This window comes from Mastomys coucha, unplaced genomic scaffold (assembly GCF_008632895.1).
Source record: "Mastomys coucha isolate ucsf_1 unplaced genomic scaffold, UCSF_Mcou_1 pScaffold21, whole genome shotgun sequence".
In the NCBI taxonomy this organism is placed as follows: Eukaryota; Metazoa; Chordata; class Mammalia; order Rodentia; family Muridae; genus Mastomys; species Mastomys coucha.
In genome coordinates this window covers 35,897,539-35,909,561 of record NW_022196904.1, presented here as the reverse complement: position 1 = coordinate 35,909,561, position 12,023 = coordinate 35,897,539, and the positions used below count along the sequence as shown (strand labels likewise).

The following is a 12,023-nucleotide window of genomic DNA, read 5'->3' as shown; positions in this document are numbered from 1 at the left end:
CACAGCTGTAGAGCAGTGTGGTCACCGCATGCCCTCACAGCTGTAGAGCAGTGTGGTCACCGCATGCCTTCACAGCTGTAGAGCAGTGTGGTTACTGCATGCCTTCACAGCCGTAGAGCAGTGTGGTTACTGCATGCCTTCACAGCCATAGAGCAGTGTAGTCACTGCATGCCTTTACAGCTGTAGAGCAGTGTGGTCACTGCATGCCTTTACAGCTGTAGAGCAGTGTGGTTACTGCATGCCTTCATAGCTGTGGAACAGTAGAACTGTGTGGTCACTGCATGCCCTCAGAGCCATAGAGCAGTGTGGTCACTGCGTGCATTCACAGCTGTAGAGCAGTGTGGTCATGGCATGCCTCCACAGCTGTAGAGCAGTGACTAAGACAGAAGTTGGTACCAGGAAGCAGGATATTGCTGAGATAGGCCTGACCATGCTACTTGTAGGTGGGATGTGGATTTGGGGGACATTGGATTTAGCAAATCAGTTGAACACTTGAAGTGGATCTTAGTGGGCCATCCAAGCAGGAGCATTGAAGAGATGCTGAGGGCAAGTTGAACTGTGAGACCCAGCTCGAGAAGTTTCAGAGGGAAGTAAATGGCCTAGAGACCATTTATAGTGGTTTGAATAATAATTGTCCCCACTGGCTCACTCATTAGGATGCTTAGTCATCAAGGAGTGGCACTACTTAGAAAGGATTAGGAGGTGTGGCTTTACTGGGGTAGGTGTGGCCTTGTTCAAGGAAGTATGTCATTAGGGGTGGGCATCGAGGTTTCAGAAACCTAAGCCAGTCCCAGAAGTGTTTTCTTTTCCTGCAGATCCACAAGTAGAACTCTCTGCTCCTTTTCTAGCACCACATCTACCTGTGTGCCTTCGTGCTCTCTGCCATGACAGTACTCTAAATGTCTGGACTGGAAGCCAGCCAGCCCCAGTTAAATGCTTTTCTTTACAAGAGCTACCATGATCCCGGTGTTTCTTCACAGCAATAGAACACTGTGACTAAGACAACTTTCTTATGTTATTTTTGGCAAAGAATATGGTGTCTTTTTGCCCTTGTCCCAAATCCCTGCCTGAGACTAAATTGAAGAATTTTTAGATTATTAAATGGCATTGACAGAATCATATGGTTAGTATCTATCTATCTATCTATCTATCTATCTATCTATCTATCTATCTATCTTATTGAGACAGGGTTTTTCTGTGTAGCCATAGCTGTTCTGGAACTTTCTCTGTAGACCAGGCTGGTCTCAGACTCAGAAATCCTCCTGCCTCTGCCTCCTGAGTGCTGGGATTAAAGGCATTGAACACCACTGCACAGACTAGTAATCACTCTTTTTTTTTTAAAGATTTATTTATTTATTATATCTAATTACACTGTAGCTGCCTTCAGACGCACCAGAAGAGGGTGCTATGGATGGTTGTGAGCCACCATGTGGTTGCTGGGATTCGATCTCGGAACCTTTGGAAGAGCAGTCAGTGCTCTTAACCACTCAGCCATCTCTCCAGCCCCTAGTAATCACTCTTACGCAGAGATACAATGAAAAGGAGCAATCTGGACAAAGAGAAATACAAGATATACACACTGAAGGGCAAAGGAGCGGCAGGAAGTGCAATGGAGTTAAGTCCAGTGCTCAGAGAGATATGGTGTTTGAAGGAAAGCCTGATGCTAAAGACAATAAAGGGAGAGGGAACCTCAAGGCAAGACCCCATTCAGCTAAGCTTCCAACTCGTGAAACAGAATTAAAGGAGAGCGTAAGTAGCAAAGGAAACCATCGATAACAGAAAGTCAATGCAAACGTAACTGACCCAGGTGGCCATGTTCCAGCCCCAGCAAGCAGCACAACTTGGAACTTTGGGCCATACAGTTCTGTTTTTAAAGTCAAGGATACAAGGAAGGGTTGTGGAATCTACCTCTGCAGCTAGGGAGAGCTGCCGACGACAGGCGTGTGCGGAAATGTCCTGCGTGGAGGCTCGGAGAGGCCATTGCATGAAGCTGTGACGGTAAAGCCTGGGTTGTGTTGGGAGTGGCCAAGCTGTGGGACAGCTGCAGAAGAAAGCTGCTAACAGGGAGCCCGTGGAAACTGTCACTGGGCTGTCTTGCCCCAGCAGCCTCTGAGTAATGACATGGGGACGCCAGGCCTTGCAGCTTAGGCTTCTTCCCGGCCAGCTCATAGAACCTATTTGCTTTACGTTCATTCGGATTTACATTCTGCCACGTGGCCTGCCACCTCTCCTTCAGTCCTAGCACCTCTTCCTGGCTGGCAGATTCCCTTACCTCTAAGTTCTTCCCATTACAAACCGCTGACTTTTCCACCCACACCCCAGTTCCCATATAATGACTCGGAGTCTTACTTATGAATACTTTCCCAGGCCATAAGCTAGGCTGGTTCCCCAACTAACTCTCAATTTATTATCCCATTTATTCTAACCTGAGTTCAGCTACATGGCTGGTTTCTTCTCTGTAGTTTCATACATCCAACCTCCTCAAAGTCTGGAGTGAATCTGTCTCTGACTCTCTCCCAGAGTTCAAATCTCTGTCTTCTAGACCTCCCACATCCTACTTCCTGCCACGGCTCATTGGCCGTCTAATTTTTATTGACAGGTGATGCTTCCACAGAATTCACAAGAGCTTATCTCTACACCCCATAGTTCTTATCTCTGTCCAGAAGTTCTTTTCTATCCTGCCCAGCTATAGCTGTCAGCTCTTTCTTAAAGCTAATCAGAGAATTCCTTAGGCAGGTGAGAAGACACATCTTTATACAGCATAGTTAAAAGAGTATACAGCATAGCTGGAGAGAGTATACAGCATAGCTGGAGAGAGTATACAGCACAGCTGGAGAGAGTATGCAGCATAGCTGGAGAGAGTATACAGCATAGCTGGAGAGAGTATACAGCATAGCTGGAGAGAGTATACAGCATAGCTGGAGAGAGTATACAGCACAGCTGGAGAGAGTATACAGCATAGCTGGAGAGAGTGTACAGCATAGCTGGAGAGAGTGTACAGCATAGCTGGAGAGAGTGTACAGCATAGCTGGAGAGAGTATACAGCACAGCTGGAGAGTATACAGCACAGCTGGAGAGAGTATACAGCATAGCTGGAGAGAGTGTACAGCATAGCTGGAGAGAGTATGCAGCACAGCTGGAGAGAGTGTACAGCACAGCTGGAGAGAGTGTACAGCACAGCTGGAGAGAGTGTACAGCATAGCTGGAGAGAGTATACAGCACAGCTGGAGAGAGTATACAGCACAGCTGGAGAGAGTATACAGCACAGCTGGAGAGAGTATACAGCATAGCTGGAGAGAGTATGCAGCATAGCTGGAGAGAGTATGCAGCACAGCTGGAGAGAGTATACAGCATAGCTGGAGAGAGTATACAGCATAGCTGGAGAGAGTATACAGCATAGCTGGAGAGGGTATACAGCATAGCTGGAGAGAGTTGGAGATTTGAAGAGTGCTTTGGGTTTTTTTTGTTTGTTTGTTTTGGTTTTTTGGTTTTTCGAGACAGGGTTTCTCTGTGTAGCCCTGGCTGTCCTGGAACTCACTCTGTAGACCAGGCTGGCCTCAAACTCAGAGATCCGCCTGCCTCTGCATCCCAAGTGCTGGGATTAAACGCATGTGCCACCACTGCCCCTGAAGAGTGCTTTGTAATTGACATGAAGATGCAGAATTTGGAATTTGTCCTTCTGGTTCTGGTCTTGCTTTGGTCTGGTCTTTCCTTACTATACTACCTTTCTTCCATTTTGGAACAATAATGTATATAAGAATGTGTTATGTATGTTAGAAGTATGTGATCTGCTTTTGTATTTTTATTTTATGGGAATTACAATTAAGAGATTGCCATGAGTCTCCTAAGAGACTTTGAACTTGAATTTTTTAACTTTTTTTGTTGAGATTGTATGGGTATGGGTCCTTCTGAAGTTGGACTGAATGCATTTTTGCATTGTGATATGGCTATAAGCCTGTAGTGGCCAGGGAGTGGAATGTGGTTTAAATAAGAATGGCAGGGCTGGTGAGATGGCTCAGTGGGGAAGAGCACTGACTGCTCTTCGGAAGGTCATGAGTTCAAATCCCAGCAACCACATGGTGGCTCACAACCACCCATAATGAGATCTGACGCCCTCATCTGGTGCGTCTGAAGACAGCTACAGTGTACTTACATATAATAAATAAATAAATATTTAAAAAAAAAAAAAAAAAAAAGAATGGCTTCCCCTAGGGTTATATATTTGAAAGCTTAGTCACCTGGGAGTGGAACTGTTTTAAAGGATTAGAAGGATTAGGAGGTGTGGCCTTGTTGGAGGAAGTGTGTAGTGGGGATGGGCTTTGAGGTTTCAAAAGCTCATGCCAGGTGCAGTCCCTGTCTGTGTTTGTGACTGTCTCTGTCTCTGTCTGTCTCTCTGTGTCTGTCTATCTGTCTGTCTCTCTGTGTCTGTCTGTCTGTCTGTCTGTCTGTCTGTCTGTCTCTCTCTCTCTCTCTCTCTCTCTGGATCATAATAAAGCTCTCAGCTACTTCTTCAGACCCATTCGTACCTGCTGCCATGCTCTCTGCCATGATGCTAATGAACCAAAGCTTCTGAAACTGTAAGCAAGTCCCCGGTTCAATGCTTTCTTTTACAAGATTAGCCTTGGTCATGTATCTCTTCTCAGCAACAGAACAGTGACTAAGACACTGGGGGATTCTAGGCAGGTGCTGTACTGCTGATCTACAGGTCTAGCCTTTTGTTATCTGAGGCAGGGTCAGTTTGTAGCTCAGGCCAGTCTTGAAGTTTTGAACTCCTTGTGTGGACTTCTGAACAGCTAGGATGACAGACTCTGGCCACCATGCCTGTTAATTTGTGTATGTGTGTGGTGCTGGGAAAAGCTAAGAAGGTGCTCTACCATTGAATAATATACTTTTGCCAATTCAGTGCAGAGTTATGGGGACTAGAAATGCTGCCATGGCTTAGAAACATCTGGTATGTTTTTAACATCCCCTTTCCTGAGAAATCATTCTCTTTCTTCACAGAGATCCCCGAGGTTGCTGAGCCACATCGTGTGACCAAACACACACTTCCAGGGCATAAATTTCCTTCTATGCTATCAGGATAGAAATTCAGAGAGTCTTAATATAGAGAGTTACACCCTATGGCAAGCTTAAGACAATAGATTTTTTTTTTTCCAGAGCTGAGGACCAAATCCAGGGGCTTGAGCTTGCTAGGCAAGCACTCTACCACTGAACTAAATCTCCAGCACCTTAAGGCAATAGTTTAATGAACTCACTTCTTCTAGCAACACCTAGCTGCAATGTGAGCAATAGTTTTCTGATTGTGTTTCATATGGGTATCCATTACATTTGGTACATTTGGGGAGCCACTATACAGACCATAAATTGCAGACATAATCTCATTTTTACCAATTTTGACTTCAGCTATGTCTCGGTATTGGTAGGTGTGTGTGTGTATACATCAAAGTTGACAGCAGTTGTGTCCTTCAGTCACAGGCCACCTTCTTTTTTGAGACAGGATCTCTCACTGGCCTGGAGCTCACAGATTCAGTTAGATTGGCTTATCAGCGAGCCCCAAGGATCTTTTTCTACCTCACCAGCACTGGGATTACAGTCTTTTTTTTTTTTTTAAAGATTTATTTATTTATTATATGTAAGTACACTGTAGCTGTATTCAAACACACCAGAAGAGGGCATCAGATCTCATTACGGGTGGTTGTGAGCCACCATGTGGTTGCTGGGATTTGAACTCAGGACCTTCCGAAGAGCAGTCTGTGCTCTTCCCTGTTGAGCCATCTCACCAGCCCCCGGGATTACAGTCTTAAATACTGATTATGTCCATCTTTTACATGGGTTCTGGGGATCACACTTAAGTATTCATGCCTGAGTAGTATCTTAGCTTGTTTCCCATTGCAGTGACAAAATACCTTGACACACACACATACCCCCAAAAAATTAAAGGACAAGGGGATTATTTGGTTCATAGTCCCAGGTCTATGACATCAGGGAAGCCAAGGTGTCTGGAACCAGAAGCAGCTGGTCATATCACATGGACTGGCGAGAGCAGAGAGCAATGAATCCATCCATGAATTCATGCTGGTGCTCTGCTTGCTGTCTCCTCCCTTGTTCATACAATCTAGATCCTGTGCACAGGGGATGGTGCTGCCCACAGTGGGTGTGCTTCCCACTTCCCTTGGCATAACCAGTTCCCACAGGCACACTCACAGAAAATCTGATCTGCCCAGTTCCTTGCTGAAATTTTCTTCCAAGGTGACTCTCTATTGTGTCAAGTCGACAACTAGGCCTGATTGTCACACAAGGCAAGCACACCACTGGCTGAGCCACCTCCTCAGCCTCATCCAAATTGCTGGGACTTTTTAAGGACACGTATCCACCAGGCCACAGTGACAGCTGACAAAATTCATGAATCTCCCAGGAGCTTCTCCTGTGTAGTACATATTTAGATTCTTATGTCTAAATCCAGACAAAAATCCCTGACTTAAATCCCAATCTATTCGCTTGGTTTTTTGTTTGTTTTAATTTCCAGTTGGTTTGAAAGAGTTGGAAGTCAAGCAATTCACATAGTGGATGCAATGTGTATCCCCTGGGACTTTTCCAGGTTTCATTCATCCTGGACCAGTTCTGCACTTGGCACTTGGCTGGATTCTAGGGCAAGAACATCGAGGCTTCGACTGGAAAGATGGTTCAGTGCTTGCAGCTCTTGCAGAGGACCCAAGCTCAGTTTCCATCACTCATGCCGAGTGGCTCTCTACCACCCGCAACTCTAGCCCCAGCGAATCTGACTCCCTCTTCTGGCCTCCATAAGTATGTCAGTCATGTGCACACACAAAGTCAAAAGAAAAATACATTTGAAATGACAACAATGATAGCAAAGCCACGCTGCAGCTGTGGTCTAGGCATGGCGATGCACACCTACCATCCTAGCACTCAGGAGGTTGAGGTAGGAGGATCGCCATGAGTTCAAGGTCAGTCTGGGCTACATAATTAGTTTAAGACAGCCTAGGCTGTAGATTGACACCCTGCCTCAAAACACGATTAAAAGGGTAGGAGATGGCTCAGTCAGCAAAGTGCCTGCCATGCATGCATAAGGGCCCAAGTTCAACCCCCCAGAACCCATGTTAAACAAAACAAAATGGGCAGGAGAGATGGCTCGGCAGCTCTTGAGGGGGAGTATTTGCTTTCCAGTGCCCACACTAGGCAGTTACCAACCACTTGTCATTCCAGCTCTATAAGATCCGATGCCCTCTTCTGGCCTCTGCAGACATTCACATACATGTGGGCCACACACACTCAGACACAATTGGAATTAATTGCAAAACTTTCAACCACAAAGCAGGTATGGTGCTGCATAGCTGTAATCCCACCACTGCACAGGCAGAGACAGGTAGGTTCCCCAGGGCTCACTGAACAGTGGCCAGCCCAGTGAGTGATTCTGTCTCAAAACAAGAGAACAGTGCCTTAGGAAGGCCTGAGGTAGGCCTCTGACTTCCATACCCATGTGCACACACACAAAGACATGTACACACGCATATAGCGGATTCTTCCTTGGAACCTCGGTGGTATGATGACATGGAGGCCTTCATATAGTTTAAAGCTTAGACCTCTAGCTAGGGCAGTCTCCTAGCTAACCCTAAACATGACATTCTTGGCCCCCACCCGCCACATAGCTAGTTCTGTGCCTTTCTGCTCCACTGTGGTCTGTCCTGTTTCCCTGTGTCCATTCTCTGAATCTTTGGGTCCCTTTCTTCCCCCAGAAGTTCCACCCTCCACTTCCTGCCCAGCTATTGGCCTTCAGCATTTTATTACAACCAATCAGTATAATTCTAGATTGCCTTCAAGTAGGTGAGGTCTGTGTGACCTTCCCAGTATTTACAAAAATTAGCAAAAATGCAGAGATACACCTTCAAACAATATGAAGAAAAGGTAACCCCAAGACCCACATTATACACACAGACATGTACACATACATGCACACACTAACAACACACACACACACACACACAAATGGCCCTTATACTGCTCAGAAATGTGGTGACAACCAATTACAAAGTATTGTGGAATTAGGGCAGTTTATTAAGGTAAATGTACCTGTGTGGTACACTTGAGCAAAGTGCATGAGTGCTTGCGTGCATGCATGCGTGTGTGTGTGTGTGTGTGTGTGTGTGTGTGTGTGTGTGTTTGTGCATGAGAGAAATTCTGCAGTACTCTCAGGGAGGTCAGTCAGCTCAGTGATGCGGAAACAACATGGTGACAAAGTGGCATGCCATGATGAGACATGTACAGTAACAAGAAAGTGCTGGTTTAGAGTCCCCAGCCAGGGGCTGGAGTCATGTCTCAGTGGTGGAGCACCTGCTCAGCCTCAGGTTTGATTCCCAGTACCATCATGAAATGCTTGGTGCATTGCAGTGACCCATACTGGAAAATGTCTGTGTTTGAAGTATGGCAGAAGGGAAGATGAAAAAGGGGCAGTGAGGAGTGGGTGCTGTTAAAATGCAGACTAAAGAGGCGGAGCACCCCTGCAATCTCAGCAAGAGAGGCAGAGGCAGGTGGCTCGCTCAGGTCAAGGACAGCCTGGTCCTCAGAGCGAGCTCCAGGCCAGCCAGGGCTACAAAGGGCCTTGGAATGTTGCCATCCAACAAGGTTCCCCACACCACATCTAGAAGAACACATGTCCACTGAGGGAGGGTGTTATTTCAAATGCAAGATGGAGCATCTGGGGGCTTTAAGCACAGGGTGCTGATGTGAGATACAGCCCCCAGGTCTGAGCCAGGTGGTGGGGGCTGTTATGTAATTTGTGTAGTTGATGTGTCTGGTCTCTGCTAAGACATGCCTGCACAGTTCTCTCATCTTCACGTCCTGCTCTAGTGGCCCTGTCTGGAGTTGATGTCAGGGGTAACTGTTAGGCCAGGGGGAGCATCCGACAGCCTTGGGCTGTCAGGGGCAACTCTTCTCTCTTCTGCCTTGAAGAACTATAACATAAAGGAGGCAGACATTAATTGTGTCAAAGAGTGTGCCGTGGGATGCTTGATCTTCTGGTGTGTCTGAAGACAGCGACAGTGTACTCACATACATGAAATAAATAAATAAATCTTAAAAAAACATTCTGGTGCAGAGTGGTGTTTTCTCTCACTGGCTCCCTTCAGACTGTGCCTAGCCAGGAAACAGTCTCAGTACCATACTGGAAGGGTGGGTTTTGTAGCTTCCAGATGTCTCAGAGACTAGCCTCTGAGATCTAACTTTCTGGAGTGGTTCTTGGCAGGTGACACTGGGTTCTTTTGTCACTAGGATCCCTCCTTGTTGATCTCGAGTCTATGGAGGAGTCCATGTCTCGGAGCCTGGGCAGGCCTGCCAAGTCCTCGTGAGTACTCCCTGGCCCCATGACCTGTGACAGCTCCTGCAGAGGTGACAGCAGCAGCCCCTGACCTGAGAGTCCCTTTCCTTGCCTTGTCCCTCTCTCCTTCCCCTCTTCCCTCTTTTTTTTCCCTCTCGTCCACGCACACAGGAAACAGTACCTGCGGCAGGTCATCTCAGAATATGAGGCGCTGGATCGGGAGCTCCCGTGTATTCGAAAGTTCTCGGAACCGCCCTCTGCCCAGCCTCTCTGCCTTTGCATGGAGACTTCGGTGAGTGGCCATCCACTCCCTGCATAGTTCAGGTGGCGATAGGATCAGCTGATCAGACCTGAGGTTAAGGACCGGGCATGGTAGTGTGTGTTTATTACCTCAGCACTCTAGCAGCAAAGTCTGGAGGAGCAGGAGTTCAAGGTCAGCCTCAGATACACAGTGAGTTTGAAGCTAGCCTGAGCTAGCTGAGCTCCTGTCTCAAACAGAACAACAAGGACAACAAAAACAAAATCACACACACACAAACACGAGACCGTGACTGCTGGTGTTTGTCATTAAGAGGCACCTTCAGTATACTAGGTGCAAGCCCTTAAGGCACCCCTTTAGGTGTCTATGTGACTTTACTCTTTCATGGGGGGTTGCTGTCCACGTTTCTTGGGGACAAGTCCCCATTTCATCTTTCCTTTCCTTGGTGCCTTTAAGGAAGGGACCCTAGCATACCACCCTGGTACAAGGCATCTCTTTCCAGCTCAGAAGCTAAGCAGGCCTGATTAGTACATGGGTGGGAGGAAGAGGCCTTCCATACTCCCCTAATGTCTAACAGGTCGAGGTCAGAGGACAACTCATTTCTCTCCTACCACCTTTATATGGGTTATAGGTATTGAACTCAAGTCATCAGGATTGCACAGTAAGCACCTTTACTAACCGGCAAGTCAGCCCCTCACCAGTGACTTTATATGCTTGGACAGCTGTTTTTTCCCCCTTTGTCACTAAAGCCATCGATCAGCACATCAAACAACTTCTGACTCTTCTGATAACTGCACTCCCTTAACTTTGAGATCACAGGTTCAAATAGAATCTTCAAGAACTGTAAAGCACCATTCATGGCTGGTCTCTGGGAGAGTTTCCCTGTAGGGTGGTGAAATTGTAATCAGTCTAGTTTTTGAGAATGATCTCGAATGGCAGATGCCTTCACACCCGAGAGTCAACTGTGGTCTCCCCTTTTGACAAGAGTGTCATAACCTAGTGGTTCTGCAGGTGGAGTCTGGACCAGGCTCCAACCTGGGAGATCAGGGCTGAAGCTGACGCATCCCCACGCAGGAGGATTTCACGCATGTGGAGGTGCTGCAGGCTTTGGAGGCTGAGCTGCCCGGGGCCATGGAAAGTGGGCGCGTGAGCAGCATCCGCTACGAGAATATGAATGTCATCTGCGGTACCGCGGGCCGCAGGGACAGGTGAGACCATGCATGGGAGTGGTCTAGGGTGAGAGGCTGAGGAACATAATTGGGAGGGATGTAGCCAGGGAGCGTAATGCTCCGTAAATGGAGCTGGGAGGCGGAGTCAGAGTGAGGGTGGGAGAGGGCGGAGCCTAGCATCACACACACACACACACACACACACACACACACAGGAACACAGTGAGGGCGCGGAGCCTAAAGGAGGCTGGCGGGTGAAGTCAGAGTGTAGAGGCGACTGAGGGATGGAGCTAAAAGCAACTGAAAGACTTGGACCCTAGAGTGAGTTGGAGAAGAGGCGGCTCCTAAAGTGAGAGGGTAAGGTCAAAATGAAGGGGAACAGTGAGTTTTCACGCCCAGAACCACTCAAAAGGACGGGTCCTAGGTTGAGCGGCACTTTTGGCAAAATCAAAGAAGATAGCATTGGAGGGCTGGCCTGTGCTGAGTAGCATTTAGGGCGGAGTCAGAGTCAGGATGTCATTGATGGGGCAGATCCTATGCTGAATGGCATTTCTAGCCGAGTCTGTGAAAGCAGTTAGCGAGGTAGGGACCTGGCACATTCCCTGGTGAGGTGAAAGATCCAGCTGAGAAGACCGCAGGGACGCCCGCAAGCGAAGGGTGAACCTAAAGATGTCTCTCGGTATTCGCTTCGCCCGCAGGTGGCTCATCACTGTCACAGACTTCCAGACGCGCTCGCGCCTGCTGCGCTCGGGGCTCACCCTCCGTGGAACCGCGTATCCACTGGTGCGCCACGACGATCTACTGCTGGGGGACTACCGTTTGCACCTGCGCCGCTCCCTGGTCCGACGGCGCATGCTCGAAGCCCTCGGGGCGGAACCTGCCGACGAAGATTGACGCACAGCGGGGGCGGGTCCCAGCTGCGCCCCGCCCCCAGACCCAGCGCGACGAGAAGGCGTGGCCTCCCTAGGAAGGAGGCGGGGCCGGCTCGAGGGGGTGGATACTGTGAGTTTAATTATAAAGAATGACCTGATACAAAAGCCATTTCTCTCGGCAAAGTCGTGTTGGGCGTGGGGGGCGGGACGAACCTCTACTGTCATCCACTCGGCCAGAAACGCCATCCTGGTCACAACCCATCCCTGCAATCTTGCAGGACAAGCTCAACTCCTTTCAAGTCCCCTCCCGCCCCCTTGGAAGACAGTTCTAGGGCTTTTATTTCAGGTTTTCCCCCCTTTTGGATTTGTGTGTTCTAGGGTTTTTTTTTTTT

The 12,023-nt window shown here is 48.1% G+C and overlaps 1 protein-coding gene across 4 annotated transcripts in view; it reads left to right on the top strand.

The window, feature by feature from the left end:
- CUNH19orf81 (chromosome unknown C19orf81 homolog) overlaps positions 1–11,797 on the top strand; it is a 15,598-nt gene extending 3,801 nt beyond the window's left edge. For all 4 annotated transcript variants that reach the window (XM_031386376.1, XM_031386377.1, XM_031386378.1 and 1 more), the window contains 4 exons: positions 9,286–9,358; positions 9,503–9,623; positions 10,665–10,798; positions 11,458–11,797. In XM_031386376.1, the coding sequence (XP_031242236.1) occupies positions 9,286–9,358; positions 9,503–9,623; positions 10,665–10,798; positions 11,458–11,653 (524 nt within the window). In that variant the 3' untranslated portion in view covers positions 11,654–11,797. The remainder of the gene's footprint in view (positions 1–9,285; positions 9,359–9,502; positions 9,624–10,664; positions 10,799–11,457) is intronic.
- Positions 11,798–12,023: the final 226 nt, after the last annotated feature.